The 16,661-nt window shown below is 61.2% G+C and overlaps 1 protein-coding gene across 1 annotated transcript in view; it reads left to right on the top strand.

Moving 5' to 3' along the window:
• Positions 1-1,134: 1,134 nt before the first annotated feature.
• SYT7 (synaptotagmin 7) overlaps positions 1,135-16,661 on the top strand; it is a 30,698-nt gene continuing 15,171 nt past the window's right edge. Inside the window, exons 1-3 of the mRNA XM_065684040.1 lie at positions 1,135-1,210; positions 12,815-12,918; positions 16,076-16,155. Of these exons, the coding sequence (XP_065540112.1) occupies positions 1,180-1,210; positions 12,815-12,918; positions 16,076-16,155 (215 nt within the window). The 5' untranslated portion in view covers positions 1,135-1,179. The remainder of the gene's footprint in view (positions 1,211-12,814; positions 12,919-16,075; positions 16,156-16,661) is intronic.

The following is a 16,661-nucleotide window of genomic DNA, read 5'->3' on the forward strand; positions in this document are numbered from 1 at the left end:
GACTCCAGGCCGTGTTTTCCGCCGCCCGCAGCGCCCGCCGCGCCCGCAGTGCCCCAGCAGCGGCCGCCGCTCCCCGGCACCGGAAAGACCCGGCCTGGATCCAAGAGGAGCGGAGCAACGGAGAGCCCGCGGGGGTGGCTCGGGACTCGGTGGCAGCGCGGGGCCGGGGGGGGGACACGGGACGCTCTGCTTGGACCTCCCTGGGAGTGCCACCGTGTGCGCGCACACGCGTGTGCCAAGCTCCGTGCTACCGTGTGCGTGTGCAAGACCGCGTGTGGCCGCTGCCGTGCATGTGCGAGGTGTGGGAGTCCGTGTCCGGGTGTGCGTGAGTGGCACCCATCTGTGCTCACGGGTGCGTGTGTGCGGGGCTGCGGGTGTGTCCCCGCGGGTGGCACTCCCTCCGTGGCCGTGCAGGGCTCCGTGAGTGCGTGTCCACACTCCGTGGCCAGTGGCCACGCACGGGGCCGTACCGGGGCCGTGTTTCCCTTTCTCCGTGAGCTGTACCGACATCTCCCTCCATCCATCCATCCATCCATCTATCTATCCATTCATCCATCCATCCATCCATCCACCCCTCCATCCATCCATCCACCCATCCATCCATCCACCCATCCTTCTATACATCCATCCATCCATCCATCCACCCATCCTTCTATACATCCATCCATCCATCCACCCACCCCTCCATCCATCCATCCATCCTTCTATACATCCATCCATCCATCTACCCCTCCACATCCCCCTCCATCCATCCCTCCATCTCTCTCCTTCCCTCCATCCCTCCCTCTCTCCATCCATCCCTCCATCCCTCCCTCTCCTCATTCCCCCATCCCTCCCTCCCTCCCTCCCTCCCCGGCGGCTGCAGTTTCCTCTCCCGCCAGCAGCGAGCAGCAAGTGGATGCGCGATCGGGGCGCACACACACACACACACCCGCACACACACGCACACCCCGCAGGCAGGCAGGCAGGCAGCGGGCGGGCAGCACGGGCTTCGCGGGGCTACCGGGCCCCCCCCCCCGCCGCATGCGGGTCCCCGCCGCCCCGCCGCCGCCTCCCGCGGCCCCCGCGCCCGCCCCGCTGCCGCCGCCCGCCGCCGCCGCCGCCGTCTGATGAGCCGCGGCCCCGCCGAACCGGGCAGCCGCCGCCCCGCCGCCCCGCCGCGCCCCGCCGCCCGCCGCCATGTACCTGCACCCGGAGGCTGCACCCGCAGGTGAGCCCGTGGTGCGCAGCGCCCAGCACCGCGCAACGGGAGAAGGGGATGGGGACGCGCACGCACGCACCGGGGCTCGCCTCCCGCTGCCTCCCTGCCCGGCTCCGCCGCTGGGACCGGTCCCCGCTGCCCCGCTCCCCCCCCCCCCCCCCCCCCCCCCGCCTCCCCGGTTGCGGCTTTGCCGGAGTGACCGGTCGGGAGTTACGGTAGTTTAGGGACAAAGTCGCTGTCGGATGAATCACCGCCCTGCAGAGCCGGTGGAGACCCGGCGGCACCGGACACCCCCCCCCCCCCGCCACGCATCCCGGGGACACCCCCCACCGGGGTCACCCCATCCCCGGGGCCAGCTCCCGCCTTTACAGGGCAGCCCCCAGCCCTGGGGCAAGCCCCGGGTGAGCCCCCAGCACCCGGACAAGCATCCAGTGGTCACCCCGCTCCTCCTCATTCACCCCCTGCATCCTTGTGGGGGGCCCCCAGCCCCATCCCTCTGCATCTCCTCCGCTTGCCCGGGTGGGCAACTGGGGAAGGGGCTTTGGCCGGTGCGGTTTTGCTGAGCTCATGCTCCGAAGGCATCAGTCGGCCCCGTACCGGGGAATCTGGGACGCTACCGGGAAGGTTTTGGGGCTGCCGGCGCTGGCGGCAGCCGGTGCGGCGGGGAAGGGATGCTGCTACCGGCGCGGTGCGGCTCGGCGGGGCCTGGCAGCCCTCACCTGCGGTGTCCCGGGGCCCGAGGAGCAGAAGGACACGGTGTCCTGCGGTGGCGTGGGGACGTGCCGGCGCGGAAGCGGGCGAGCACGGATGCAGGGAGAGCGGCTGGAGCGAGCTGCAGGTGCTCGGCAGAGCCAGGCCTGCGGGAGATGCCACGTTTGGGCAGCGTCGGGCACAGCCACACGTTGTCACCCGTGGCCGGTGGCGGTGCTGCCCCGGGACCCGGCGGCTCCACACGAGCTGCCTTCGAGGGGAAGTTTCCTGCTGCCCGCAGGCTGAGCATCCCTGCCCATCCCTCCCCATCGCGGCTCGGTCCTGGGATACCCCATCCCTGGGAGCCCGCAGGGATGCCCAGCGAGCCGGGCACGGCTTGGCCCAAGGTCACCGGGTGGGTTGGTGGCACAGTGGGGACGCCAGCTTATTCCCACCAGCGGCATTGTGGCAGAGCTGCCCTTCCCTCCCAGGGCTGAGGCTCGCACTGGTGTTATTCCCCCTCCAAACTTATCTGCCCCCTTGTCCCTGCCCCACGTCCCTTGGTGTTCTGTGAGCACCACCTGGCCTGTGCCACTGCTGCCCTTAAGGTTAAAAGGCAGAGCCTGAGCTGCTGGGGCTTTTGGGGGTGCAGACCCCTTGTCCCCCATTCCCAATCCCCCCCATTCCCGGCTGCCGGGTCTCCCATCACGTGGGAGTTTTCCCACGTCAGCGCCCGCGGCTGTGCCGTGGTGCCTGCAGCCGTGGGGTGCTGTGGTGGGGCCCGGCTGGTGCTGGGACACCATCTGCTCCATTCCCTATTTCCCTCCTTGCTCCTGCTTTTCCTCCTGTGCCACTGCTCGGCCACGGTGCTGTGTGGGTGCCGGGTCTGTCTCCCAGTGATGGAGATGGGGGGGGGGGGTGTTGGGGGCTCACCCCCCCCCCCCACTGGGTATAGCAAGAGGCACGGTGCAGCCTTGAGTGAAGCAACGCCTGTGCCCCCAACACAGCTCCTTCAGCTGGAGGTGACACCAGCCTCGTCCCCTGCTCTGTGTCACTGTGGTCCCCAGCCCTGGATGCTTTTCATGGGGGGAGAAGATGCCATAGGGGGGAATTTGGCGCTCTTTGATGCCATCTGCACTGGGCTTTGTGAAGGGGGTTCAGGGCTGAGGTAGAGCTCGGAGGTGGTGCCGGTGACGGCAGGTCCAGTTCTGGGGTGGGAGATGCCTGAGGGAGCCTTGGTTAGGGAGAGGTGCTGGCAATTGGGATGGAGCTGAGGTGCTTCCCAAAGCAGCTCCCTCCAGCTGGGGGCTGTGCTGCCGATGGGGCCATCATCCCATGATGGGCCGAGTGCAGAGCAGAGATTGGGTGTGAAGACAAAGGTGCCCTCTGTGCCACAGGCACAATGTCCCCCACACCAGCTCCGGGGACGCCAGGCAGCACTCTCCTCCCTTCTTCAATGAAAGACACCCCCCCCCCCATCCATGTCCCTCTCCATGGAGGTGGTTGCCCCCCAACTGCTTCAGAGTGGTTCTGGGGGGCCCTGGCTTCCCGCTGCCCCACATCCCCATGTCCCAGGCTCCATTCCTGCCGGAGCAGAGCCGTGCTGCTGCCGGTGGTGAATCAATAACCAGGCTGCTGCCGGTTTTCCCCCCCGCTCCGTCTCGGGGTGAGCGATGGAGAGGGCTGTGCCATGGGAGCACGTCCCCAGGGCTGGGACAGGAGCCGAGAGCAGGGTTGGAAATGAGCTGGAATGCCCTGAGGAGCGAGGTCGGGGGGCCGGGATGTGCGGGGAGACGTTGGGAGCATGGGGGGAAGCGCGGCAGCAGCGGAGGCAGACAAAGAGCCGAGGGCTGGGAGCCAGGCACCTGCTGCAGCCACACGTCCCGAACGGTGCAGGCTCAGCGCTGCTGGCTCCAGTTCCCCCCCTTGGCACCCGCATCCTGCATGGGGTTGGGGTTCTCCTCCCTTCCAGCCTCTCCGCAGCACCTCAAGCCTGAGGGATGCTCCTGCCTGCATCCCAGAGCATCCCCACGGCCTCACCGTGTCCCTTTGTCCCCCAGCGCTCACATCCCCCCCCCGTGACAGCTCCATCACATCCTGCACGGCAGTGGGGTGTCCATATAGAACCCCCCTTTTGGGTCTTCTTCCCCGTCTCCCTCCCAGGGGTCCTGCCTTGTGTCCCCCCCTAATCCATTCATTAGGGGGGGGTGACCCACAAGCAGACGTGTGTCACGCGTGGGGCGGCTGATGCACAACGCGTGTCCCATAGCCCCATGTATGACTTGGGGACTGCAGGGACAAGGATGGGGGGTCCACAACCAGGCAGGGGGTCTGCTTCATCCCCCCCCATCACACCAAAGAGCAGGATTGGAGCTGGAGGCGGCTTCCCACCGCCACATCTCGCGGCTTTTCGGGCTGGCAGGGAAGGGCGGGGGAGCAGGGAATGAAGACAGATGCAGATAATATCACTGCCACCCCCCCCAGCCCCTGGGGGCTCAGCTACAATATCTATTATAGATGCATTCAGCAGGGGAAGGGCTTCGGAGAGCAGCCGCCAGCCACCGTGCGTGTGCGAAGGCAAAGCAGCACCCAAAGCATGGAGCAGGGGCCGGGCTCCCTGCGTTACAACTTGGGGGGCTCGGGGAGGTGGGGGGGGTGTAGGGCCAGGGGTGGGCGCAGGGAGCAGTGGGGCAGGCTGGGCTGGAGCAGCACATCCCGCTGTGGGTGTGAGCGTGGTGGTGGTGGTACAGGGGTGCTGTGTGCCCGCCTTGGGGTGCGCGCTGAGCACCCCATCCCTTCCTGTCCTCTGCTGCTGCAGGAGGGAGAGGGGTCACCTTGGGGGGAGTTAATGAGGTTTGAAAGGGAAGCGGGCGCTGGTGGTGACGGGGATGGAGCCAGGGTGGTGGCAGAGGGACAGGAGCCTTCTCCCTGCCCTCCCGAGGCGGGGGGGGGGGACACAGCCCTTTTGGGGGGGGCGGCTGTGGGCCCCTTGTAATGAGGTGCACTCAGTCTGTGGGATGCTGGTGGCATTGGTGATGGGTGACTGTCCCCACACCTCCATGTGTGTCCATCCCCGCTGCCCCGGGGGCTCAGTGTGTGTCACTGAAGGATGCAGCCCCAGGAGCAGGGTCTGCAGGAGGGTTTCCACCAGCCCCGTGTCCCCCAGGCACCTGCCCACACCTCTGTGTCCATCTGGAGCCTTCCTCTGCCCTTTATTCCCCTCCTCTGCCTCCTCTCTCCTCCCCTCCGAGCTGCATTTCTCCATCTTCCCATGTGCTCTGCTCCCTCCCACCCTCCTCTTCCTCCCTCATCACCACCACCCCCTTATTTTGGGTGCTGCGGCCGGTCCTGAGCTCCCTATGGGGCTCTTCTCCCCCTCATGGTGACCTTCTTGGCCGCAGCATCAAGTGGGGACACTTACCCAGGGGAAGCAAACAGGGACCAAAGGGGCTGGGTATGGCCGTGCGGAGCCTGCTCATTCCCCTCCCTTGGGAGCCTCTGGCTTTGTGCTTCCCTCTCTCCCGCTGTCACCCGAAGTGGCCGGGAATGATGGAGGGCCCTGGGGCGAGAGGCTAAGTGGTGGTGGCGGCGCGGCGGCGCTGGGGCTGGCAGCGCTGCTGCCTGCGGGAGCCCAGCCCGCTCCTCCGAGCCTGGCGGCGGTTCCCTGCCTGCAGGAGGTGAGGCTCAGGGCTCCCGGTTTAGGGCAGAGATGACCCGGAGCAAGGCTGAGCAGGAGCCGAAGGGGTGCGGAGCACCGTGGGGCGGATGGGTTTGAAACAGGGAGGGTGCTGGATGCCAATCCGGTGGGGTTTGGACATGAGGGCAGGAAGCCCGGGGGGGGGGGGGTGAGGAAGGAGGGATGCGGTGGGGACCACGGAGCGGAGAAAGCAGCCACACGTCTCTCCGGAAATCCTCAGCCAAAAATAGCTCGGCACCGGGGGAAGGAGCTGCCTTCGCTTGCCAAATCCTCCCTCCACCGCCAGCTCCTGCTTGTGGCTGCCGTGGGGTCTGCTGTGCCGTGGGGCCGTGTGCCGGGAGCTGCTGGAAGGCCGGGACAGCGCAGGGAATGGGGATGCTGGCGGGCAGCACTGGGGCTTGGTGATGGACGTGGCCTCAGCATCCTCTCCCTGTGACCAGGTGGTGATGAGAACACACACGGGATGCTGGGCGCTCTGGATTGGCTCTCCATAGGGAATCATGGGCTGAGCCCATTCTGGTGGGCATGTCCCATTGGCAAGAGGGTGAACCACGTTGCATTGGTGCCTGCCGGCCTTGGGGAGGCTGATGCACAGCCCTGCATCATATCCAAACCATAACTGGGGGCTTGCTCCGTGAGCACAGTGTGAAATGAAACCTGACTACATGAGGGACCTGATGGCTTTAGTGGCAAAACACCCATCCCATCCTCCATCATAGACCACGGAATGGTTTGGGATGAGGGACCTTAAAGCTCATCCAGTTCCAATGTCCATCATCCAGGGACCCCTTCCACTGGAGCAGCTTGCTCCAAGCCCCTGTGTCCAACCTGGCCTTGAGCACTGCCAGGGATGGGGCAGCCACAGCTTCTCTGGGCACCCTGTGCCAGCGCCTCGGCACCCTCACATGGAAGAGCTTCTGTCTTATATCAAACCTGGTTTCTCACTCTGCCCCTCACCGTGGTGCCAGGGCCATGTCCATGCATGGCAACAGGTTGGATAGGAACTATGTGGTGTTTGGGAGATGTCCTCCCTGGCAGCCCACATGGTGCCCATGGGCCCGGTCACCTTGTCCCCACCACGATGCTTCTGCTGGGTCCTGGTGTCTTGGCATCACCACAGCACCAGGCACGGGGAGAGGTGCTGGGGATGCCCACACAGGGTGGCACCATCTGGCCCATCCGTGGTGTCCCCAGTAAAGGAGGCAGCACCACACCGGGGGTCCGGAGGCAAAGCCCCCCAGGGCAGGCGGCATTGCATGGAGGAGGCAGAGACAGACAGATTGACAGCTCCGGGGGATGGACAGATGGCTGGATGGAGAAGCAGATGTGTACGAGGGATGGATGGATGGAGAGATTGATGGATGTGTTGGAGAGGAGGACGCATGGATAGACAGACAGAGGCACAGATGGAGAACAGGCGCCTGCTCCCCCTTCACCCTGGACACGCCTGGGATGCTGAGCTGCATCACAGTGCTGGGCCTCTCCTCTGAGGCTTGTCCAACAACGGGACACTGGCCAGGACCCTGGGACAACCAACATCCTTCACTGAGCATCTCATGGCCACACAGCCCCTGGCATCGCCACAGCCACCTCATCCCTCCAGCCCTGTGGCCACCAGCTCTGCCTCGTGGCACATCCAAAGCCAGCTCCAAAACGCCCATCATGGTGTTTCCATGGATGCTGGTGAGGCCTCAGCCCCTCTCTCGAAGCTTTTGCATCCTGGCAGCACCTCCATGCCTGGTCCTTGCCCCTCTGCCTGTGCTGAGGACCTGGGTCTCTCCTGCCCCACCGTGGTCCTGCCCGGCTCCCACCCGCATTGCGCCCGGGCTCCTGCACCGGAGCGAAAGCTGCAAATTCACAGCTTTTCAGCTGCAACCTAAAAATAAGAGGTTTGGGAAATATCGAGCAAATGAGTGGGAGGAGGAGAAGAGGAGGAATTAATGGCCTGGCGCCAAGCAAACAGCATCTGGGAAGCCCCGGAGTGGCAACGTGGTCGCCTCGCTCCCCGCCCCGCGGCCATCCACCACAGCAGCACATGGAGATGTGCTGATGCCATGCAGGGCGCGATCAGCCCCGTTCCATAGAAGTGTGGAATGGGTTGGGATGAAGGGACCTTAAAGCTCACCCAGCTCCAACCCCTGCCACGGGCAGGGACCCCTTCCACTGGAGCAGCTTGCTCCAAGCCCCTGTGTCCAACCTGGCCTTGAGCACTGCCAGGGATGGGGCAGCCACAGCTTCTCTGGGCACCCTGTGCCAGCGCCTCAGCACCCTCCCAGGGAAGAGCTTCTGCCTTAGCTCCAACCCAAGCTTCCCCTGTTTCAGTCTGTACCCATCACCCCTTGTCCTATCACTTCAGTCCCTGATGAAGAGTCCCTCTCCAGCATCCTTGTAGCCCCCTTCAGGCACTAGAGCTGCTCTGAGGTCCCCACACAGCTTCTCTTCTCCAGGCTCAACAGCCCCAATGTTCTCAGCCTGGCTCCATACAGGAGCTGCTCCAGCCCCGCTCCATCCCTTCCTCAGCACCATCATCCCAACTTGTGCTCCACGTCACATCCCACCCCAGCTCCACGGCTCGCAGCATGACGATGTGCCGGTGGTGCTGGTGGTGGTGGGATTGCACCGCTCCCTTGGCACCTTCTCCCATTCCCTCTCCAGGCACACGTGTTTCCGCCGCCGGCACGGGCTGGCACGCTCGGCGGTGGCGGTGGCAGGCGGGCTGGCACATGGTGCCGTGTCTCTGCATGGGGCTCTGCCGTGCCGGCTGTGGGGATGAGCTTTGATCAGCACTTCCAAAGAGTGGCTGGGGCTGGAGGGGGGTCCGTCTGCTTTGATTCCTCCCCCAGGGTACTGGGTATTGATGGGGTTTTGATGGAGATGGAAAGAGGATGGGAGGATGCTCGGGGAGATGGGAATACTGAGCGGCAGCAGGGGAGATGCCATGCTCAACACAAGCTGGGTATTTTGGGCTCTGCACCCAACAATATGGCCCTGAGAGCATGGCTAGCACCATCCTCACTATGGAGAAGTCATCCCCAGTGCTGGCGCTGGTAGATGCCCACCACTCATCCAAAGCCTTTGGCCATTTGCCACTCCTTGGAAGAGATTTCCAGCCTCTTTATCCCATCCAAGAGCCTTTTGATTGGGAGAGCAGACAGGAGCTGGATGCCCCTCACAAGCGCTTTGCCCTCCCAGTGCTGCCACACGCCATGGTGGGAAGTGCTGCTCCAGGACCATGGCCTTTGGTGCAGGTCCATGGTGAGGAACTAGGAGTGATGGGGGAGCTGTTGATTGAGTCTGAGCGCAGGGATGGACACAAGGATATGGCATCCATGCCATGGGGAAGGAAATCAGGGGGAACTGAGCACCACCATCTCACTGTGCTGGACTTGAGCGATGTCCATCCCTGAGAGCTCAGTGTGCATAGGGCTACTGAGATGCTCAAAACCACTGAGATGCAAAGCCAGTGGGATGCACAAAGCCAGCAGGATGCACAAAGCCACTGGGATGTCCAAAACCCCACAAGGACATGCAAATCCCTCTCGGATTTCTGCACCTCTCCCTTGTGTTGAGGTCAGGTTTTGAAGTGTTTCCTCCTCAGCCACAAAGGCCACAGCTCGGTCGTGCTCCGGAGGCAGCTAATTCCACGCCTGCAGGAGCAGCGGCTTAGTGGAGATAAGCACCGGTGGCACGGTGCCACCAATGCCACCACCAGCCTCATCTCCCAACGCACTCCTATGGGTGCTGGGGGGTGTCCTGCTCGGCCAAGGGCATGGGTCCTCCATGCTGAGGGGCACTTTGTCCATGGAGACCCTGTCTTTGTGTGCAGGGATGCTCTTTCCCAGTACAGGAGCCCTGTTCCCTGCTCTTGCGGCACCACCACACACACCCCACGCTGCGGAGCTGTGGATCTAACGGGGCAGGTAATCCCCTCATCAATAACCGGCTGTAAAAGTGGAATTATAGCCCGTCAAGTGGCATTGAATACTGATGACAGAGCTGCAGGGCTGTGCTGGCTCCTTCCCCAGCCTCCGCTGCCAGCCTGGGGAGACCTTCATGTCCTCCAAGGGGGGGATGTGGGGTGTCCGGCTCATGGAGCAGCTCCTCTTTTGGGATGGGGCAGGACCAGTGAAGGGGGGGTGTGATGGGAGGGGGGGGAATGTGGCTGCAGGGACCCCAGAACAGGGCTGTGGACCCTCCAATGCACAGAGCTGAGGTCCCACAGCCACCCGCCCCACGGCATCCCTATGCCAAGCATCCCAGGCACAGAGCTGCTGATGCTATCATGGGGACCCCATGCAGCGTTCCAGGCCAGCACCCAAGGCTGGGCCTAAACCAGGAGCTCTGCTCCACTCAGCTTCCCTAATTAAGCAGCGTTAATTGCTTGGAAAATGAGTCCTTTCAGTGGTGCTGAGGGCAGCAGAGCCTGGGGATCAGCATCTCTCTCCCAGCCCTGGGGACAGGGCCACCACAGGGACCTGTTTCCCTGCTGGGGAGGGTTAGGAGCTGTCTGTACATAGGGACCAGTGTGGATGAACCTGGACGTCACTGGGGGCATGGAGCCCACCGGGCAGGTCCCCGTCATCAGGTTCACTGGGTGATGCCAGGCTTGGGGCTGTGGTGACAGCTCAGTTTGGCCAGGGGCAGGTACCAGCGTAGGAACCAGCACCAACATCCATCTCCAAGCCCCTCGGTGCTGGATTTCTCCCTCCTAAGCAGGGTAATCCCTCCTTTGTGCCACAGCAGCACCTCTGTCCTTTCCTCTTTGATGTAAGGCAGAAGCTCTTCCCTGGGAGGGTGCTGAGGCGCTGGCACAGGGTGCCCAGAGAAGCTGTGGCTGCCCCATCCCTGGCAGTGCTCAAGGCCAGGTTGGACTCAGGGGCTTGGAGCAAGCTGCTCCAGTGGAAGGTGTTGGGGTTGGAATTGGATGAGCTTTAAGCTCCCTTCATCCCAACCCATTCCATGGTTCTATGATTCCATGATTTCCCTCGTGCCTGATTAAATTGAGGATGAACTTGACCCTGCATCTCTCAAAGCCACTCTCACCTCTTGCGCAGCAGCCAAGCAGGTCACCCTGCTCTCCACATACCACAGTGTCCCCAAGCAGGCATCAGGGCTGTGGGGAGACACATTTGGGGGGGGGGTCAGAGGAGGGCTCACCCCAATTCCTAACCACACCAGGCTGCCCATTTAGCCCATGTGCCGCACTGGTTGGGTTCTCTCACCACCAAGACCCAAGTATCCCGGGGGGGGGGGACACTTTACCTCAATGGCTGCTTTGCACACACCACCAACACCCCCCCACCAAGCAGCCGATGTAGCTGGGCTTTATAAATGTTTGAAATTAAGGGCTGGTCCCAAATTCCCTCCTAGGCAACAGTTGCTAAGTGAGCTTTATACACAGGCTCCTCGTGACCCAGGAGGGATGGAGGGGCCCCGCGTCGGGTTTGGATGCAGGGAGCACGTGTACCAGTGATGGAGCGCTGGAGTGGTCCAGGACCCCCAACCCCCTTCACCACCCTCTAACCCCTTCACCCCGCTCAGCACCCATGTGGCTGCTCAAGGTGCTGTTATAAAGCTCCATCCCCTTTATTGCCTCCATCCCCTTTGATCCCTATGGAATAGAACCAGGACCTTGCCATGTGCCCAGGGGATGCCTGAGCCCTGATCGGGTCTGCTCTGACTCACGGCAGCCTCTGAGCCGTTGGCAAATTTCATTACAATAACAAGGGCTGCGGGTGAATTAATTATTAACAATTAGTGTTTAATATTTAGAGTGCAGCACCGCTCCGGGCACGCTGCTCCAGCCCCGCTGCTTCCCACCGCTCCAGCGATGGGCATCCCCATCCCGGGATGCTGAGCTGCATGCGCGGATGCCATACAGGGGGTCCTGCATGGGGAAAGGGCTGGGGTGGGATGCAGGATGTGCTGGACCCCCCCTAAGCCACCTTGGGTCCGTGTTCATCCTCTTATGGTGCCAGGGCCACCCCGCTTGCTGGCAGCATGATGATGGGGACACCCAGTATTGGGGCTGGTAGGGGGTGGTTGGGTGCAGGACAGGAGCAGGGTGGGTGGGAGATACCTGCATTAACCCGTAACTATCCTCAGCACCCAAAGGGGGTGATGCTGGAGCAGCAGAAGGATCCATCTCCACTTTTGGGATCTTCAGGGTTGTCCCCAAGGCCAGGCTGGGTGAGGCAGCAGCTCCTGCCCTTGCCAAGTGTCCACAGTGCACAGTTTGGGGTGAATCTATGGGGTTTGGTTGATCCAAAGAGGGAACCCCCATGGTGGGGTGGCTGCGGGGCTCTGATGGAAAAGGAATGGGTGCTGCAAGGGAAGTGGGGATGGCTTGTCTGAAGGGGATGGGAAAGGGGAAGAGGTGAGGAATGGGAAGGAAAAGGGGAAGAGGATGAAGAAGGTAAAAGGATGGGGATTTGGATGGGGAAGGGATGAGCATTAGGAAGGCAAAGAGAAAGGGAAAGAGGAAAAGGGAAAGGGGTGGGCAAGGGGAAGCGTTCATCATGAGGAAGTGGAAGGAGCAGAGAAAAGGAAAGAATAAAGGGAAAAGGGGAGGGGAAGGGTGGGGAAGAGGATTGAGAAGGTGAAAGGATGGGGATGGGGAAGGGATGGACATGAGGAATGCAAAGGGGAAATAGAATAGGGGAGGGATGGGCAAGCTGAAGAGTTGGTGATTACGAAGGAGAAGGGGGTGGGAAAGGGGAAAAGGAAGAAGAAGAGGTGGGGAAAAGGAAGGAAAATGGGAAAAAGATGGAGGTGAAAGGCTGGGGAAGGGATGAGCATTAGGAAGAGAAAGAGGAAAGGGAAAGAGGGGGGCAAGAAGAGACGGTGATTATGAAGGGGAAGAGGAATCAACACAAGAGCCACGGTGCTGCGGGAGGCACGTGTGATGCTGTGACCTTTACTGGACATGCCGGTGCTCCCGGGGGGGCCAGCAGGGATTAAAGCCTTTGCTGTGCTCCAACCTGAGCTCCTGGAGCTCTGCCCCACTGCACGCGCCCCACTGGGAACCTGGAGCCCATGGAGGGGGCCACGGTGCCGGTGTCTCCTGATGGGGCTGGAGCCTGTGGACCACATTCCCTGTGTTCACGCTCCCTGCTCTTGTGCAGCTCCCTTTGGGTGCCGTGTGCCCACACTGGGGACGCCCTTGGGTGCCCACCCCCATCCCCTATCCCCTCACTAAGCACTGGCTCTGCTTTGCTTCCCCATAGGGGCTCCCTCCCGCGACGTCCTCCTCGTCTCAGCCATCATCACCGTCAGCCTTAGCGTCACCATCGTCCTCTGCGGGATCTGCCAGTGGTGCCAGCGCAAACTGGTGAGCGTCCCGTGATGGATGGGTGGGGGGACCCCTTCTCCTCGCCCTGGGTATGGGGGTCCCGCTGGATGGGGGGGCAATGCCCACTGATGCCAGCAGATAAAGACAAGACGCCGAGAGCGCTTTGTGTCAGGCGCTGGCTGCAGCTTCCCTTCTGCTCTTTAGGGGATGTGATAATTTAATGTTTGGGCAAAACTGTTTGTGCAGCATAAAGGGAAGTTTCCAAATACATAGATAGAGATATAGATATATTTGTGATGAGCAGGAAGCTGGCCCTTGTCCTGCTGGGCACGCTCCTGCCTGGAAGAGCCCCATGGGAAGGTGGCCAGCCCGTGTCTGGCAGTGCTGGGTGCCATAAGGCAGCTCTGCCATTGCTGTGCCCCACACATCAGCTCTACAGCACTCACAGGGCACCCCACTTTGAGCCCCACTGTGGCTAAAGGGGGTTTTGGCTTGAGCCGGAGCTTCCTCCTGCTCTGCATCCTTCCTGCTCCTCTCCATCCTTCTTCCTCCTCTCCACGGACCAGGATCTGGTTTGTGGCCATGTTTCCTTCACCATCAGATTCAAATCTGGGTCAAGTGCTGTGGTGGTGGCATCCTCTGAGGTGTCCACCCTGGCAATGCCATACTGAGTGGGAAGGCAGAGATCCCTTGGGAATGGGAGATGGGGTTTGGCTGTGGATGTGCGAGCAGTGGGGAGTGGATGGGAAGGAGCTTGTGAGTCTGGCTGGTACCACCCAGAGGTGGATGTGATGGAGGGTTGAGGAGCAGGAGGAGAAGGGCCGGTTGTACCGAAGGATGAAGCTGGCAGAGGAACAAAGAAGGATAAATTGGCCGGGAAGACGTTCAGGCTGGGAATGGAGAGGCCCTCGACGGAGCTGGAATGGCTGCTTGGGAACCACAGCCAAACCCGCTGAGTGACTGGCCCCAGTTGGCTTGTGCTGGGAGAGCAGGGGCCAGCAGCTGTGTCCCCATGAGCCCTGGGCTGTGCCCGGCTGGGGACAATGCTCAGCGCAGTGCTGGCTCTGTCTGAGATGGTCCATGGGCATCCAAGGTGGTCCCGCATCCCTGCTGATCCCACCAGGATTCACCCATGGGCAACCAAAGAGATTGTGTATCCCTGATGATCCAGGCGGGATTAGCCCATAGGCATCCAAAGAGGTCCAATATCCCTGCAGCTCCTGGCAGGATTAGCCCATAGGCATCCAAGAAAGTTGGGTAACCCTGAAGATCCAGGCAGGATTAGCCCATGGGCATCCAAGGAGATCCCACAGCCCTGCAGATCCAGGCAGGATTAGCTCATAGTCATCCAAGGAGGTCCAAGATCCCTGTAGATCCCAGCAGAAATAGCCATGGTCATCGAAGGAGGTTGGGTATCCATGCAGATCCCAACAGAATTAGCTCATGGGTATCTAAGGAGCTCCAATAACCCTGCAGATCCAAGCAGGACAGGCCCATAGGCATCCAAGGAGATCCAACATCCCTGCAGCTCCGTGCACTGGCTCCTGCAGGAAGGATACTCCCAGGCCACAAACCCCTCCTGCTCCAGCAGCTGCTCCCATCCCACTCCTCATTGTCTCCTAACTGGCATTAACTGTGCTCCTGCCCTCCCTGGATGGGAGCTTGTGCTCAACCTGCATTGGAAACCACAGCAAAGTGCCCTGATTTCAAGCCCCAGTTAGGAGGAAGCTCCAGCTCCATTATCACGTTTCAGCTCTTCCCTAGTGCTGGAGAAGGTGGAACTCAATTAACTGAGGTTCATTAAGCCTAAAATTGCCAGCTCCTACCTTGGTGAGGCCATGGAAGGGTCCTCAGGAGGTGGCTGCTGCTCTCCTGTACCCTTAGGGACAGTGACCAGGAGACAGGGGATTGTGGTTTAGACCCAGCCGGCAACTCAGCATCACACTGGGATGGGGAGGAGAATCAAAGGATGAATCAAATCAAACCTAGGGTTCAGATAAGAAGAGATTAATAACTAAAGTATAATATAATGCATATATAACTAATAACAATGATAAGGGAAATAACATTAAAACTAAAAGGGAAAAGGAAAGAAACCAATAAACACAAGTGATGTCCAATACAATTGATCAGTACCCATTGATTGATACCCAGCCTGACCCAAGCAGTGACCAGTCCCTTCTGGGTGACTCTCCCCAGTTTCTATTCAGAGCATGATGTATGGAATGGTGTGGAATACCCCTTTGGATATAGGTCAGGGGTGCTGTCTCTGCTCCACCCTGGCTTCTCGTGCCCTTCCTCACTGGCAGAACACGAGACTGAGCAGTCCTTGGTCAGGGTAAGTGCTACTGAGCAACAGCTAAAGCATCAGTGCCGTTATCAGCATCATTCTCACACTAAAGCCCAAGCCCAGCACTGCACCAGATACTAGGAATAAGAATAAATAAGTGTTACAGCTGAAACCAGGCCACCAGGTCAGCATCTCCCTGGCGCCTTTGCTGGCTCCTATGGACCAAGGGACGCAGCTATCAGGAGTTTTCCTGCCTGGATCGATGGGATGGAGCCCAGCGACTGGGGAGCTGTAAGGGGAAAGGGCAAAATCAAACTCACCCCAACACAGGAGGGACACGGAGCTGTTGGAGTGAGGCCAGAGGAGGCCATGGGAATGCTGCGAGGGCTGGAGCAGCTCTGCTCTGGAGCCAGGCTGAGAGAGCTGGGCTGGGGCAGCCTGGAGAAGAGAAGGCTCCTGAAGGGGAGACCTCAGAGCAGCTCCAGTGCCTAAAGGGGCTGCAGGGAACCTGGAGAGGGGCTTGGGACAAGGGCCTGTAGGGACAGGCCAAGGGGAATGGCTTGAACCTGCCCGAGGGGAGACTGAGCTGAGCTCTTAGGCAGAAGCTCTTCCCTGTGAGGGTGCTGAGGCGCTGGCACAGGGTGCCCAGAGAAGCTGTGGCTGCCCCATCCCTGGCAGTGCCCAAGGCCAGGTTGGACACAGGGGCTTGGAGCAAGCTGCTCCAGTGGAAGGGGTCCCTGCCCGTGGCAGGGGTTGGAGGTGGATGAGCTTTAAGCTCCTTTCACCTTCTGTGATTCAACCCCTCCAGGTGATGGAGCTGCAGCCCTGGTCACTCCCATCCCCATCCTCTGCTGCGGGGGGGTCTCGCTGCCACCCCTGACCCCCCCAATCCTCTCCTGTCCGCAGGGTAAGCGTTACAAGACTTCCCTGGAGACTGTGGGAACTCCGGACTCCAGCCGAGGCCGCAGTGAGAAGAAAACCATCAAGTAGGTTCCAGGGGCAGGGGTGAAGAGGGGCCCCTGTGCCCATGGGTCTGGCACAGCAGCAGCGCATGCCAGCCCCCCATCATCCCGTGCCGGATCGATGCCATCCCCATTGGAAGCAGGGAAGTCCCTCTTTGGGGTCAGAGGTGGCCGTCCCTCTGCTCCCAGAAAGGATGGTCCATGCCCAGCTCTTTGGCAGAGTGAGGGATGCCAGCGAGACTGAGCCATGGGTGATGCCCATGGTGCTGCCAAAGCATCACTGGTCCCTGCTCCTCCGGCAGCTGCTGCAGGATGGGATCATCCCCCTGGATGGGGCAAGGGTGTTCCCGTATCTCCCAGTCTTAATGGAAGAAGGGGTCTGGGAGAGCTGATGGGTGTCTCCAGCACCCTCAGGAACCCCTTTTGGTTCACCCACCAAGCTATGGGCATGACCAGATGGAGCCATGGGGACCTCAGTATGGGTGTCCCTAAGGATGCTCCAGGTCACACTGATGGAGCCCTCCCTGTGT

Source organism: Lathamus discolor, chromosome 6 (genome assembly GCF_037157495.1).
Source record: "Lathamus discolor isolate bLatDis1 chromosome 6, bLatDis1.hap1, whole genome shotgun sequence".
NCBI lineage: Eukaryota > Metazoa > Chordata > Aves > Psittaciformes > Psittacidae > Lathamus > Lathamus discolor.